The following is a 15,891-nucleotide window of genomic DNA, read 5'->3' on the forward strand; positions in this document are numbered from 1 at the left end:
TTAGATGATCTTATTGTTGATTACATCTAGTACAACAATGAGAGAAGACCCAGGAGACCTCTAGAAAGAGTTAATGATGACTCTTCATCTTTACAAGTGGTAGCTATGCTTCAGACTCTAGCTAAAAGATTTGACTGTCTAGAAGCACGTGTTGATCAAAATCATAGTAGGCCTATAGGAGTTCATGCCATATATGCTCAATGTGATTATTATGGAGATGCACATGCTACTGAACATTGCCATCTTTCTCAACAAGTTGAGATGGTAAATTTTGTTGGGAATTATCATGGTAATAATCAAGTAAATCCATTTTCAAATACTTAAAATCTTGGGTGGCATCAAAATCCTAATTTCTCTTGGACAAATAGTACAACTCTAAATCAAGCTTTATCATTTGGTGTAAGGCTAACTAATCCTCCTAGTTTTTCTCAAGTTGGAAAGCAAGTTATGCCAACACAAGAGTTAAGAGTTAACTTGGAAGATGTGATGGCAAAGTTGGCGGAATCCCATATCAAGAATAGTTAGGAACAGGCTACCATAAATGCAAGGGTTGACTCATCTCTCAAAAATATTGAAATACAAATTGGCCAGTTAGCTACTATTATAAATGCCTCGAGACAAAGTGGCTTACCAAGTGATGCAATTCAAAACCCATGACAAAAAGAAAAGAGACCTATAGAAGAATGCAATACTATCATGATAAAGAATGAGAAAGAACTAAAGGATAGCTCATTGAGACCTCAACTTGTTGAAGAAAGGAAAAACTGAAATGATGAATTTTGAAAATGAAGGACAAAGTCAAGGATTATCTCATGGTGTCAAAAATAGTGAAGAATTTGTTCAAAGGAAGAAGGACAATAAAGAAGAAGTTCACATAGGAGGTGAGAAGAGGAAGAAAGAAAGTGCACTAGAAATAGAGAAAAAGGTAAAATCAAAGCCACTATTTGTTCTTCCTTTACCTTTTCCTCAAAGATTTGTTAAGAAGAAGATTGATGAAGAATATGCTAAGTTTTTAGAAGTGTTGAAGCAATTGCATATCGATATCCCATTTGTGGAGATGCTTGAAAATATGCCTAGCTATGCAAAATTTATGAAGGAAGTATTTTCTAAGAAGAAAAGATTCCATAAATTTGAAACAGTAGCACTTATTGAAAAGTGCTTTTTCATGATGAAACAAAAGATTCTACCAAAGGCTCTAGATCCAGGACAATTCATGGTTCCATGTAATGTTAGAGATATTTTTAATGGTAATGCACTTTGTAACCTAGGAGCAAGTGTGAATTTGATGCCACTTTCTGTGTGCAAGCAACTAGGTTTTGGGATTGCCAAACCCACCACTGTTATCTTAAAATTAGCAGATCAATCCTTACAATATCTAGTGGGGGTTCTTGAAGATGTCTTGGTGAAGTTAGATGATTTAATAATCCCAGTAGATTTTATTGTGGTTGATTTTGAGGGGGATAAGGAAGCACCACTCATTTTCAATTGTCCTACTTTAGCAATAGCAATAACTATTATGGATATTTATAAAGGAGAAATTATCATGAGGGTATTGGGAGAAGAATTCAAATTCAAGGTTTTAAAAGAGACAAAGGGAAGAAACAAAAAATGAGTAAAGAATGAGAATGCACAAGAAGATGAACAAATTAGTTCTGGGAGCCTTGCAAATGCCATGGTGTTCAATAGGAATGAATGGAATCCACCTTAACAATCTAAGAAAGTTTGGCTGAAGACTATAAACTAAGTGCTTTTTGGGAGGCAACCCAAGTTTTATTTCCTTTTTACTTGTATTTTTTTTTGGTTTGTTTATTTAGTTGTCTTTGGTTTGATCTTCTTCTATTTTGGTGTGTTTGCAGGAATGTAGAGTTCTTGTTATAAGCTCAAAGCCAAGTTTTGGAATCAAAGAATGAGCCAATAATATTTTGAGGGAGTATTCTATCATTGTGCTTAATTAATGATATTTATATATGTTTATATGGGATCAAGATCTTATGTTGATGAATTTTTGGATTGAAAGTTGTTAATTAAATGTTAGGAGGTGTGGAAGCGGGTTTGGTTTGATGATTGCATTGATTAGGAGGTGTTTAGGCTATTTTATTTACGTATTTTTGCTTTGTTTGCATAATTTTTTGAGATTTTGAGTATTTTTGTTCTTTATTTTGTTCACTTCAACAAAAGAGGATTTTGCCCTAGTAAAGGGTCTCTTTGTGTTCTTGTCAAAAATTCTAGAGAGCACCTTTGCTACAGCAAAATCTCATTTCGCTCTAGTAGTAGATGTCTTTGTGACTTGTCATTAAAAATTCTAGAGAGCACCTTCACTGCAGCAGAATCTCATTTTGCTCTAGCAGTAGATGCCTCTATGACTTTTTACCAAAATTCTAGGGTGCACCTTCGCTAAAGCGAAACTTTGTTTTACTAGAGTGAAGGACTATTCTGTGAAATGTTTAACCAACTTACAGAGAGCACCTTCGCTAGAGCAAAACTTTGCTTCGCTAGAGTGAAATCTTTGGTTGAGTAAAAAAATAATTCTTAAATTTTTTTATTAGTTTAATAAGAATAAATTTGTAAATATTTGTTAAAAAAATTCATATTTTAAGAAAAATAAAAAATTAATTCTAAAATATTTTGTGAAAAAAGATTGAAAATATCTTTAAAAAAAACGTGTTGCTTTGTTTGTGTGTATATTTTTTTCCTCATACATTTAAAATTTAAAAAATATTTTCTTTTCTTTTTACTACTTGCACCATTCTTGTTTTGATTTCTATTATAAAGATTTACTCTTCTCTTGTTCCTTTAGTCATCAACCCTCCTATTTTGTGATATTTGGTCGCACTTATCTTGTTATCTACTGAAGGATGACATGCTTTTACTCATAGTTGGATGGCTAAGAAAGGGCAAACATCACAGAATTCCAATCAAGTATCATCAAATGAAAGTTAAGCCATCTAGATGAAACAACAATTGGATTCTATGCAAGATTTAATTAAAAGAATGGAAGAGAATTAATGTGCTGGATTTTGAGCTTTGAGCTCCATCATTGACTCCTTCTCTTGCTAGTCTTGTTATTTCCCTGAGCTTCTATTCTGATAGAATTCTATCTTTTCTCTTATTGTTAGATTTTTTTTTTCCCTTTTTCTTTGACTACTTAGTTTGGCTCTTATTCTCTTAGGATTGTAATTGATAATTCACAACTTATTATTTGATGGTCTGTATCTAATTTATTTATCTCTAATTTATTCACTTTTCTATTTGATGCTATTAGTAGGTACCATATTCTCTTAAGAATATGTCACTCTCATCTCTCTCTCAAAGTCTTTTTATTTGTCAACTCGCCACATCTATTGGTCAGGGGAGTTTCAGTGTCCCTAGCTCCTTATTTGTTTTCTTTCTTTAAACACTAAGAACAATGTTTAATTTAAGTGTGGGGGAGGAGGTACTTGCTATTACATTTGGTATTTTTCTTGTCCTTGAATTTTTTTTTAAGAGTTAGTTGTACAAATTGTACATAGTAAAAAAAGGATAAAAAAATTTAAAAATGTTGAAAATCTCATAAACATTTTGTTTTAGTCATTTTGTTTGTTTGTTTTTCTTATGAATGTGACTAAGGTTGGATTGATTTGAGCTTGAAAGAATTAAATTTGATTAGAAGTCAGTCCTACCTTCCTAGAATTTTAGTAAATAGGTAATGGATTAAGTTTGGATAATTAATAATATTTTGTCCAAAAAGCTTGTGAGAATTTTGAGCCTAAATATTCATTTTTTTAAGAGGGAGTATACTTATTGAGATTCCATCTCTAGAACTTGTTTTAAATCTTTGTTGAGACTTGTAATAGCCATTTGCATACATAAAAATGATTTAGGCATTCATTTTCTTAGCTAATATGGCTAAATATCCATCCCTTTTTCACATAAATTATTTGTTTCACCCATTTGAGCCTTGGCCTTATTTTAAAAACAAATCATAAGCCCTTTTGCTAAGATTTTCCCACTTTTTATCCATTTTTATTTTGATTTACTACTTTGGTAAATGCTAAGTGTTACATCTATGAAAAGAAATAAAGGACTTAGAATTTAGTTGGGGTTTCTTTAGTGGTTCAAAAGAAAGAGAAAAAGGAAATAAAAGAAGAGAAGATGAAGAAGAGAAAAGATTGAAAGTTTAAAAAAATGATAATGAATAATATAAAAACAATCAAGTGAAAAAAAATATTGATCTTCATTGATGACTCTTGTAAATAGTTATAGTTTCTCCTTCAATTTTCTTGCTTCTCATTTAATATGCTTAGCACTAATTAGAGTATGTAATTTTGACTCACTGAATAATTTCATTTCGTTATCTTATCTAAAACATTACAACCTTTCAAAAGTCCTTTAGATTTATGTATGCAATGGCATAATTTAGTGGAGATTAAGATAAGAAACAAGCCTATGGTAGATGAATTACAATAGGTGGAATTGAGTGAAACACAACCCTTAGATACCTTGATTGTAGAGTGTAAACACTTGATTGGTGAGGGATAATCTATTAGAATTTATCTTTGCTTAATTAAGTGCCTTGCTACTATTATTTTTGGAAGGGAGGAAAGATTTCTAATTAAATTGAATTCTTGGAAGTTTAAATTGCATTTGACCTTGAAATATTCACATTTGTTTTTTCCATTTTTGTATAGTTATTTTCTTTTGCTTGAGGACAAGCAAACATTCATGTGTGGGGGTTTTGAAAAACATTCAAGCAACCTCTTTCTCTATTGTTAGTGCACTTTCTTTCTTCCTCTTCTCACCTCCTATGTGAACTTCTTTTTTATTGTCCTTTTTCCTTTGAACAAATTCTTCACTACTCTTGACACCATGAGATAATCCTTGACTTTGTCCTTGAAATGTTCAAGATATGATATATATGATGCATTTTTGTTGATGATAAAGTTCCTTATTAAACTATCCATATATGTGTTAATAGTTGCAATTGAGATATATATCATATTTAGGATTGAAATAAAAGCACTCATTAGAGATATGCAATGAAAATCATGAATATATGAAAGTGATCATATGTAGATAATTTTATATATTACTTTGTTGAGTGATTTCCTTTTAAGGAAATTTCTGAATCATTTTAAGAATTCTTGGAGATCAATTATGGAGGAATTTTTGATGAAAATAATATTTTATTAAAAAGACTTTCTAAATATAGGTACATATTTTTTTTTTGAAGTCTTAATAGTTAACTTATTTACTTCTAATTAGAATGGTAATATATGATAATCTTTATATCCAATGATGGTGAAATTTAGATCTAATTAGATAATTATGATTAATATATAAGGAATGAAATATTTCATATCGCCTTAATTGTTGAAAATATCAATGCTACAATGTTGATTGATTGTAAATGCTAAAAAGAAATAGCAAGAGTTTTAGGGTATTTATAGAAAATTATGAACTTAGAACTACTTGTGTTTTGTTTCCTAGAGAATTTAATAAGTTATTAAGAATTTTTATGATATTGGAGTCGTATTAAAATTGTAACCAGAAGTTTATAATTCTTAGTAAACTTTCAGTTTATTGTCACTTTAGTTTAGTATGCTAGAAGTATAATGATATTATTTGGGATTATTGGTTAGATCATCCTAGATCAATATTGATGCAAGAATTATTGAGAATTCACAATGACATTTATGGAAGAACTAGAAGATTCTTTCTAAATAGCTAACACATTACGTGCTTCAAGAATTCTCATGTGCTGTTTAAGAAAAACTATGATACTATCACTAGCAATAATTGGGATTGGATCCCAGATATTTATGGAATATGTTGAGTGAAAATGGGCCCATTTAGATACCATGTGAACCATGCAAATATTTAATGAGATTGATAGATCCATCTATAAGATGGTTACAAATGTGTATCAATTCACAATCAAGAGTTTGTGAAAGAGAAAGAACTATTATGTGCACAACTGCTGATATAGTGATCAAGATAAATTACTTAAAAATTCTAATGGTTTCATATCTCAAGTTCTCATTGATTATGAGATGAAGAAAAGCCTATTCATTAGAATGGTCTATTAAAGGTCATTTATGCCTCCAATAAGATGATTAGACCAAAATTTATGACAACAAGTTTTCCATTTAAATATGCAAGTTTACAATTGTATCACTTAAAAGCATCAAGCCAATAAAGTATTGTGAATACCCCTACTATAATTTGGCCTTCTGTCAAAAGCCAAAGATTTGAGACTTTGTGATGAAGGCTCCACCACTATGTATGGAATACATTTTCAAAAGAAAGTTGAGAATAATGCCAAAGTCTTTATAGTTCAATAGAATTTAATTAAGTTGTGATGTGTGGCACAATTCATGGATTCAATTTGTGCTGCAAGCATTCATCTTGTGAACCCACAATAAGGTTGGGAATAAATGTTAGTTAAGATTCTTCTTCTTCTTGTTTGTTTCTAAATGAAACAAAATGATGTTTCTATAAGAAATAAATGGAATTAGAAGGCTTATACTACATGGTTTGTAATCCCAAAAAGGGGGAGATGATGAAAAGCTAGAAATGAAAATATATGAATGCATTATTAATATGTTGTATAGATCCTCATATATAAATCAAAAGTTTATATAACGTTACATTCATGAAATAAAAAAATTGCCATATATGTAAATTTTGATAGAAAGAAGAAATTTCAAATTTATGCTCCAGCTAATAATACTCCACAAATATAAATAAAAATAAATCATACCTGAAGCGTGGAAGGTTAATCAATTGCAAAGAAAGAAAATATTATAAAGGAGTAGACAAGTAAGAGGATTATATTAAGGAGGCTAACATTCTAGAAGAAGCCAAGACATAACTAACTTTAAGTCTCCGAAGAGGATCAAGTACCTGATAATAATAAAAAGATATTGAGAAGTTATGTGAATATGAGAAATGATGGAACTGAAAAGATGAAAATTGTCAACAACACTTTAAATGAGAATGAAATATTACTATCAAATGAGGATTTTGATAGAATAAAGAAAAGGACGCAATGCAAGTTGAATTACATTCACTTGTTTATGATCTAAAAGTTATGAACTTATAGCTCAAGCACTTGAAGTGTGATATTACACATGAGCATTTATGTAAAAAGAAAAATATGAAATGTCACATGCAAAGCTCGACTTTCAATATAAGAATATCTTACAAGGATTCAAAATATGCATTAATATATTATGTGGTGGATGAAATGATTTGTGATATGTTATTAGTCTAGTAGTATAGAAATCTGATATGTGTTTACTAAATGGTAACTTACTTATATGACTCTCTATACAGTGACATTTACTTGAAAATCCTAGAAGGATTCAAGATGATAAAAGCTTATAAGGTTCCTTGAGAGATTTTTTTTTTGTTCATTATATTTATTCGTATGATTAAATACATGTTGATTTGCATCAAATTTGATTGATTGAGCATTATTGAATATCCTAAAGAGTTTATATGAAAACTTAATTGTTAGAGAAATATGTTAAAGTTTGGGTGATTAGATGAGAATCAATATCATTTTTCTTCAAGAGGATGATGAAATATAGTCCCGAAGCACCATATATAAATGCGTTCATATCACAATTTATGATATTGCCTTGATTTGCAATGAAGATATGTACTTGATATGATATGCTTGAGGAATTATTATATGTGGTTGATTTACTAAACTTATTTAGGATCAAAATTAATTGATTATGTATATGTTATGCATATCTAGTTTGAACTATACAAGTTGACTTTTGAGAGATTATTTATTTATGAAAATACATGTATATCAAGATTGGTTTTCTACTCTCACAAGATGTACCACAAGTGAAGAATATGTTCATATCTAGTAGATATGTTTAAAGAAGATGTTTCAAAATATTCATATGTAGTCTAGCTGTAAGAGCATATCAACTCGCAAACTTAAAGGCATCAACAATAATAATATTCAAGAAATTGACACATAATTTAGAATACAATGATGATTGAAGAAGACTTAAGAATAAGGAGTGATATGGTCATCAGGGGGAGTAAAGGTTATGCTGTACTTTTTCCTTAACTAAGGTTTTGTCCCATTGGGTTTTCCTGATAAGGTCTTTAATGAGACAGCTTCAATAAATATGACGACATTGTATACTCTTTTTCCTTGACTAAGCTTTTGTCCAATTGGATTTTTCTTAATAAGGTTTTAATGAGGCATAATATCTGGACATCCAAAGAGGAGTGTTATGAATATTAAGATATTATATGGATGTCCATTATCTCAAATTTTTCAATATTTTTCAATTAGCATAATATATTTCAATTATTATTATCTTGTATATTTTATTCACTTTAATTGATATATTTGTGCCTATAAATAGAAGGCACCTTAATTGTATTATACACACTAAAAATAAGAAAGCTCTCTATTTTCTTATTCTCTCAATATAGTTTGCTCTCTTCTCTCCTCCTATCAATCTCTATTTTCATAACAATTAATAAATAAATTATTTTATATTTATTTTTAATTCAACACCTTATTAATTAAATAAGAATAAATATAAAAATATTGTATTAGTTTAAAGACATTTAACTAAGATATTGAGGATGAGATTTTATTAAAATTATTTTACATTTTTTAACGGATGGGGTAATTATTAGTTAGTCCAAAGAAACTTGTTTGGCCTCTTAATTTTTGATGAAATAATATATTTTTCATCAATGACTATTATAGAAAATAACTATTTTGATTAGATTATTGGTTATAATGAAATAGGAAATGACTACTTTTCTTTTGGCAAATTCCTTTAGCAATCACAAATCCACATAAAGTAAATAGTCATTTTTTTTATTCCATTGTAGTCAATAACACTTCATCAATAGTCATTTTTTATAACAGATACTAAAGGCAAATATTATTTCATCAAAAATAAAATGTTAGACAAGTCCCTGAAAAGTAAATAATAAATATCACATTTCATGATACTTAATTGTCATTTATTTATTTGAAATATTTTTGTTATTTTCCATTTTTAATCTTTAAAAATAAAAAATTATGCTTTTCTTTGACATCATCATTTACTTGGTTAAAAAATATTACTTTTCTGAAAATTGTGAAAAAGTAACTTCTTAAAAAATATGATTAATTCAAGCCAATGATTTGAAAATATACAACATAAATACAAGAAAGTTTTAATTGTTAGAATTAAAAAAAACCTAACAAATTATCTAGAAAACACATTTAAAACCTGAATCGATCATATCAATTTTTCTAATAGGTAATTTTTGAAATCATTTTTATAAATTTTAGTCAACTAATGTTTAAAGCTAACATTTGTTCATGGTAAGTGCAACTATTGCACAGTTTTAAAAAGTTAAAGGGAAACATGGTATCAAAACAAGTTTAGGATCCATCAAAACACTTTAACCATTAGTTGACATCAAAACACTTATGATGTATGTTATCCCATCCAAAAATTTAAAATTTAATACTTTTTAAGTATTATATAACAAAATATCTAACAGTCATTCAATTAAATCAAATAATTACTATCGTGCCATGTAAGACACTCATTGAGTGAGTGTACTTAGGACACTCATTGAATTAAAATCTTACCACATGTGAAGTGGTACTAAGCTAACATTATTCTTTGCATAAAAACCCATTTTACATGTGTTTGTACCAATTGTGAAATCAAACACGAATACAAAATGTTAGTATGTGTTGTATGATCATTTCTTGTGAATGATATGTAATGTTAGCATTGTATGAGCATGATCATTGTGAGAGGGTGAAAGTTCACCCTAGAGTTGTTAGGGAATATTTGTGTGAATTCTATATGATATACTAGTACTGTGGAGGCCTCGATGCATAATTTATGTTTTGTTTGAAAGTTTCAATACTATTTGAGATAGATTGTGCATATGACACTCTGGATATTCAAGAAAAGGGGGAATTTGTAGTCCATAATAAGTAAAGGTGCCTTTGGCCAAGGTTGCTTCCTATGATTGGTGAGTTTGGACCTATCCAGTCACATAGGCTTAGTCCTATTGTATTCTTAGCCTAAGATTTAGTTGAAGGAAATAAGGTAGAGAACTTTAATCATGTATTGGATGAGCTTGTTATATGATATTGTGTGTTCAATATGTATCCTATCAATGTTTTAAGTTTGACTTCACACACTCGTATACTATTCTTATATGCTTGTGGATAAATTAGATTATTTGGTTACTAAATCCTCAACTCACCCTCATCGATATATTTTATAGGTAAAGGCTCTAACAGGGGTGAAGGGAAGGAAAATGCCACTGAGATTTGAGAGGCTTATGTTCATATAGTTCTCCCTCTCTCTCTCTCTATCTCTCCCATCAACTCTAGTATTCTCTCTTTTTATCTTTATAAATGACCTTATTTATAGTTGAGAATTATAAATGATTCATGAGACTCATAAATTTTCCTGCTGAAAGTCAATTGCACTTAATTTCTTTTCTCTAAGCTTTTCTAGATATATGAGCTTCTATTAATTTCTCTAGTGATTAAAGCAATGAAACATCACTTTACAGCGGATGTTTTTCTTAAAGAAAGGTAACGGCTTTAACATTCAATGTTTTGATAGAAGTAGGTGAAAGTTTATATCGGTGTAGTATTTTAGCATAAGTGTTATAAATCAAGAATGAATCACAAAGAATTTCATCCAAGGAATAACTTTATTTAGAAGTATTTAAGGAAGGTTATACAGGGAACACAATTGATTGTAGGTGAAAAAATTAGCAAAGTAATGTGATTCAAAGAATTTAAGATTGAGAACATAAAACAGAACATGAAACTTCAACTTAATACTAGCACTATTGAGATTAGTCCTAATATTGTGATGAATATTAATGAAGGAATAATGAATATAGCACAGGTGTAACATCTTGAATGTCAATCCGAAGAACTAGTTACTAATCAGGGATGAATTAGTAATTAGTGGATTGATTGAGGTTTGGATGTTGAGTTGATGTTTTGTGTGTTTGGGTGTTGTATTGATAGGATTGAAGAATAGAATGACAATTTAAGGCATAACACATAAGCACAAATGAGATTGACCTCACTGTGCCATGCACCGTAGCAACAGCTATGTACATCGTGATGCATTATATAAGAATTGCTCAAAGTTGACATTATCAACTCATGAAAATAGAAGTAACAAGTGTGGAAAATGCAGCTAGAGAGGAGAAGATGTTCTCATCTGCTAGGACAAGCAATATCTAGAGCTTTAGAGTCTACTTTGATTAGTAACTTGTTGGGTAAGCATCGCGCAACCCTAAGCTTTATTTTTACCTTTTTTTCATTGAATTTCATCAATTGACAAATTAAATCATGAATTTTTAAGGTATTGAAATCTAAAAGAAAGGTTTAAAATGGGCTATCGAATATAGAACTAAGGTTTAGTAACTAGTATAGAGTTGAATGGTTAAGTTTTGAAGATTTAGGCTCAAAATAGCCTAAAAGTTAGGTTAAATGGTGAAAATTGATTGAATAAATGAGTTAGGAGGTTGTTATGGTCATTTGAATAACTTATAGGGCCAATGACTATAGATAATGGACGTATGAATTTTAAAAGGTTTAATTGAGTTGTTTTATGTGTGAAGAGATTCAGTTTAGCCAAATCAATACCTATATTAGGTATTAAAAATTGATTGAGGAATATTATATTGTGTAGATTGAGCACCTGTGAAGTTGCTCGTGAGAATCTATGCCTCTAGGAGCTTAGCATGGTTGGTAACTCTTAGTAGAAAGGGTTAAAGGTAACTAGAATAACCCTTTTACTTGTTTGTTTGTGAAATTATTTACAAGTATTTTTATATAACTATGTGTATTATTTATAAACTGGTAGACTAGCAATATTGTGAAAGAATATGCATGCAGATGTGTGAGTATGAGTGGAATGAATTTGAGATGGCATGTGCATTGACATGTATTGCATCCATAAGTATATCTTGGATTATGGTAGGGGGACGCAGCCCTACTGTGAGGAAGTTCAAAAAGTCTAGATGATCTAAAGCGTAGAGCTTAACTCCCCTAGGACAGACCTAAGAGAAGAATCTTCATGATCCAGAGCATAGAGCTTGAATCTAGATGCAATGTTTCATTTGGTATTGGTATGATTACCATATGTATATATGAATGTATAAAGTTGTATATAGAGTTGAGTTGCCAACTAGGATGGATAAGTGGTTGTGTCTATGAATGATGTTGTGAAAACTTGCTTATATATATATATATATGATGTTGCATCTCTATGAGGGTGCCCTAGTGAGAGGGCATGTGGGTAGGGTTAGATGCTGATTAAGAAAGTATATGATATTATATAACTTGTTCCACTTGTGTATATATATATATATATGTTGAATGTGAAATTGATTGTGAATTGTGTATATGTATGAGAACTTGACACAAATAGTGAGGTGGAGCTCTATTTAGAAGAATCGAGTATAAATATGATTCCTGGCTATATGATGAGGCAAAGCCCTATATATAAGAATCAGAGGGTTGAAAGTGAAACAAGTCTAGTTGTGTATATGTGTTTATATGTTGTGCCTCATATAAGTCCATAAGTGTGTAATGTAGCGTTGAGAGGTCAAATTGAGTAAATGATATGATATATGTGGTTAGTAGTATCAATCAGGTGTATGTAGTCCTTTTGGACTTAGTTCAAGGCACGAAGTGGTGTAATGGGATAAGAAATGAGAATTGAGTGCTTTGGATGCAAGTTATTGAAAAAAAGGGACTTTTTGCACCTTACATATTCAATTTTAATCAGACCATCAGATATAATCCAAACTTATTTTATTAGCTATTATATGTTGTAAGCTTCGTGTGGGCACTTGAATCACTATCACTTCAATTGGATATTGGATGTGAAAATGGCACGCGATGAGAGTTCATCTTTCGAGCTGTCATATAATAATAGAAATTGCTATCATATATGCCGTGGTACAGGGCACAGAAAAAAAAACAGAGCATGTTGCTTTGTACCATATGTTGCAATGCATGTTGTGCAAGCAGCGGTACATGGCACTTTTTCAAGAGAAAAATGTTTTGCCTTTTTGAGTCTTGAATTATGTATTGCGCTTCCGCTAGCCCTCTTATTTGAATATATGTTTTAAGAAGCTAGGATCCTGCAATTTGAAAATAAATAAAGAGCTATTATTCTGATATTGATTTGTGTTTGTCTTGTTCTATGTGTGGTTGTGAATGATAAAGTCTGAATTGAGTTGGGACTTTACAATAGGTGTTGCTCTGTTAGTACTAGAATGACAATGATCTTTTTTATTTTATGGAAATAAAGAGATTTTTTTCAGGAAGGTTGGTAGCACAAGTGCTAAGAAAATAGCACCAGTTGTTAAAGTAGTTCAAATGAATTCTTGAATGTAAAGATTAGTATATAATACCAGTGCTATCAAATAGTACAGATGTTAATGTAACTCAGATGAATCCTTTCAAAGAATAAATTGTGCAAGGGTGTAGAATAGTAGTATTTGTGTTATCAAAGCATCAACATGATAGATTAATATCTAAATAGAGTAATTGCATTAAATAAATGAGAGCCCATATTGAAATTGACTTAAATTTAAATAAAATATTACAATCAAAATTTGTCAGATTAAAATTGACCCCACCTAACTATAAAGAATGTTACTTCCAATATAGTTAGGTATGTAACATTTAGGAAAATTAAATGTGATTTGTTAACCTAATGAGTATGATTAATGAGTTAATGAAATGTATGGCTAGAGGAGCCTAATTGATGTAATTTGTTATAATTTTAGACCTCAAAGTGGGTCCAAATTGATGGTGGGCTACTTGGGCATGGAAAGAGAGAGAAATAGTGAAGGAATGCCATCTGTGCCACATGCCATGGCGTGTGGTCAATCCACTATATTGCATAGGGGAATATTTAAATGTAATGGGTCTCTCTATGCCATGTGCCATGACACACAGCTAAAAATCTAATTAGATCTATTTGTCTCTACATACAAGAATAGAAGAGAAGAGAGGAAGAAAATGAAGAACAAAGATGAGCTCTGATAGGGCACATTATTGGATCACATTAGTGATAGTTTAAAGCTCCCAAACACCTAAGGCAAGCAATCTATGTCTTCTTTTTGCTTTATCTCCCTTATTTATAAAGATTTGAGTTAGAGTTTAAGCATTAATGGTGATTTTTGGTCCATAAGAGCTATGGATTCGAACCCATTGGGTAAAATGGATATATTGGGAGTTGTTTGTGATAGATAAACCCTATATTAATGATTTTATCAAGAATAAGTTGGGGTGAGTTATTTTTATTGTTGGGAGAGTTTGATATCCATTAATAGTAGTTTGAAGATCTATTAATAATAATGTGCAATAATAGAACCTAGTGAACCCACTGGGTATAAATAGGTAGCAATTTTATGGACTGATAGAATTGAGTGTGGAGATTAGAAAACTCACAAAATAGAATAATGATGATATCTTTGTAATGTGGTTGTAAATCATTGTTATTAGCACCATTCAACCTTGTGAGAATCTTTAGAAGTCGGTATTTAGAGGGGTAAACCTGTGATCTCTTAAAGGTTTGAGGTAACTAAAGAAAATCTAATTTTTATAGTTGAATATTAATTGTGTTTGTGAAACGTGGTTAATGGTTTAAATTAATAATGTAATTTGGCTATGTGTTTAACTTGTGAAATAATTTTGGAAAAGGAAATCTTTTGCATGTCATTTATTGTGATTGATGATAATTTGGTTAGTGGCATAGTAAAGTGAAAGTGATAAATGTGATATTTTGAAAATGTTTTACATGTGATATATTGATTGTGGCTTACTAGGAGTAAGAGATTGATATGAAATTGCATTAGTTGTGAATTGGGTCACATTTGCATTTATATGTGGCATGTGCATAACTTGATCATTGGTGAAAGTTTGCCTAAGGAAAGGAGTAGTTGGTAAATCCATGTGGTACTAAAAGTGACTATTGGAATTAGGAACTTGCCCTGGCACCGACCGTTGGAATTGGAAGGTAGGCTGTGTCCCATGGTTGATTTGGGACTATCCCACTGGTTTTATGAGGGACTCAAACCTAACTAGTCTCCACCAGTTCATGAGGAGGCTAGATTAGGAGTATGATACCCCATGGTTATTAGTATTAGGGAAAACTGGATTACATAAGTAAGTCAGTTAACCCTGGCTCGATAGCTCCTTATAAGTGGAAGCTGGGTTAGTCCATGAAAGACGCAGCCACGTAACCGATTTCATGTTGAAGGTCATAGGAGGGTATAAAGTTGGCATTTGATCATACATTTAAATCCAATCACATAGTTGTTAGTATTGTAGTTCAGTAAGTGTTAGGGGCACATGTTTCTCTATTTTTTGTGTTAATGTTATATAATTGCCAACTAGGATCACATGTCATTATTTTGTACTACTTGCATTACTAAAATGTACAACTTATGTATTTTGTGCCTTAGGTTAGTGAGTTTTCGTTGTAAACTCATGGATAGGGCTAGAATATTTATGCAAGTAGGAACACATGTATTTTAAATGATTTGGAATGAAAATGATAGTTTTGTACATGAATTTCCTCTCCTTTGCATTTTGTGAAATTGGGGTTGAGTGGTGAATTTGAAATATATGTGTTTTTAGTTGTGTATGGTGTGTTGCACTGGTTCGCTAAAGTCTATGGAGTATGATCGAAGGGTTGTTATAGGCTTTTGACACTTGAGGTTGAGTTTGGGCACTTTGGTTGTGAAATTTTAGTGAAAATGTGATAAAATGGGTTTCAACATCCAACTTTCTTGTATAAAATAAATTTGAGCGTGAAACCCATGCCATTAGCTAGAGCTAGGAGAAAGCTCTGTGTTGACATT

The 15,891-nt window shown here is 30.7% G+C and overlaps 1 protein-coding gene across 1 annotated transcript; it reads left to right on the forward strand.

The window, feature by feature from the left end:
- The first annotated feature begins 769 nt into the window (after positions 1 to 769).
- On the forward strand, positions 770 to 1,910 carry LOC129285996 (uncharacterized). The gene is made up of 2 exons (XM_054922056.1): positions 770 to 1,549; positions 1,857 to 1,910. The coding sequence occupies exons 1-2, from the start codon at positions 770 to 772 to the stop codon at positions 1,908 to 1,910; spliced, it is 834 nt and encodes a 277-aa protein (XP_054778031.1).
- The last annotated feature ends 13,981 nt before the right edge of the window (positions 1,911 to 15,891 follow it).

Source organism: Prosopis cineraria, unplaced genomic scaffold, assembly GCF_029017545.1.
Source record: "Prosopis cineraria cultivar Desert tree isolate PC_DT_omini unplaced genomic scaffold, ASM2901754v1 PC1, whole genome shotgun sequence".
NCBI lineage: Eukaryota > Viridiplantae > Streptophyta > Magnoliopsida > Fabales > Fabaceae > Prosopis > Prosopis cineraria.

Coding starts and splice junctions, on each gene's coding strand:
- LOC129285996 (XM_054922056.1), top strand. CDS start 770: ATGATGAATTTTGAAAATGAAGGACAAAGTCAAGGATTATCTCATGGT. Junction 1,550..1,856: donor AAGGAGAAATTATCATGAGG/GTATTGGGAGAA, acceptor GTGTGTTTGCAG/GAATGTAGAGTTCTTGTTAT.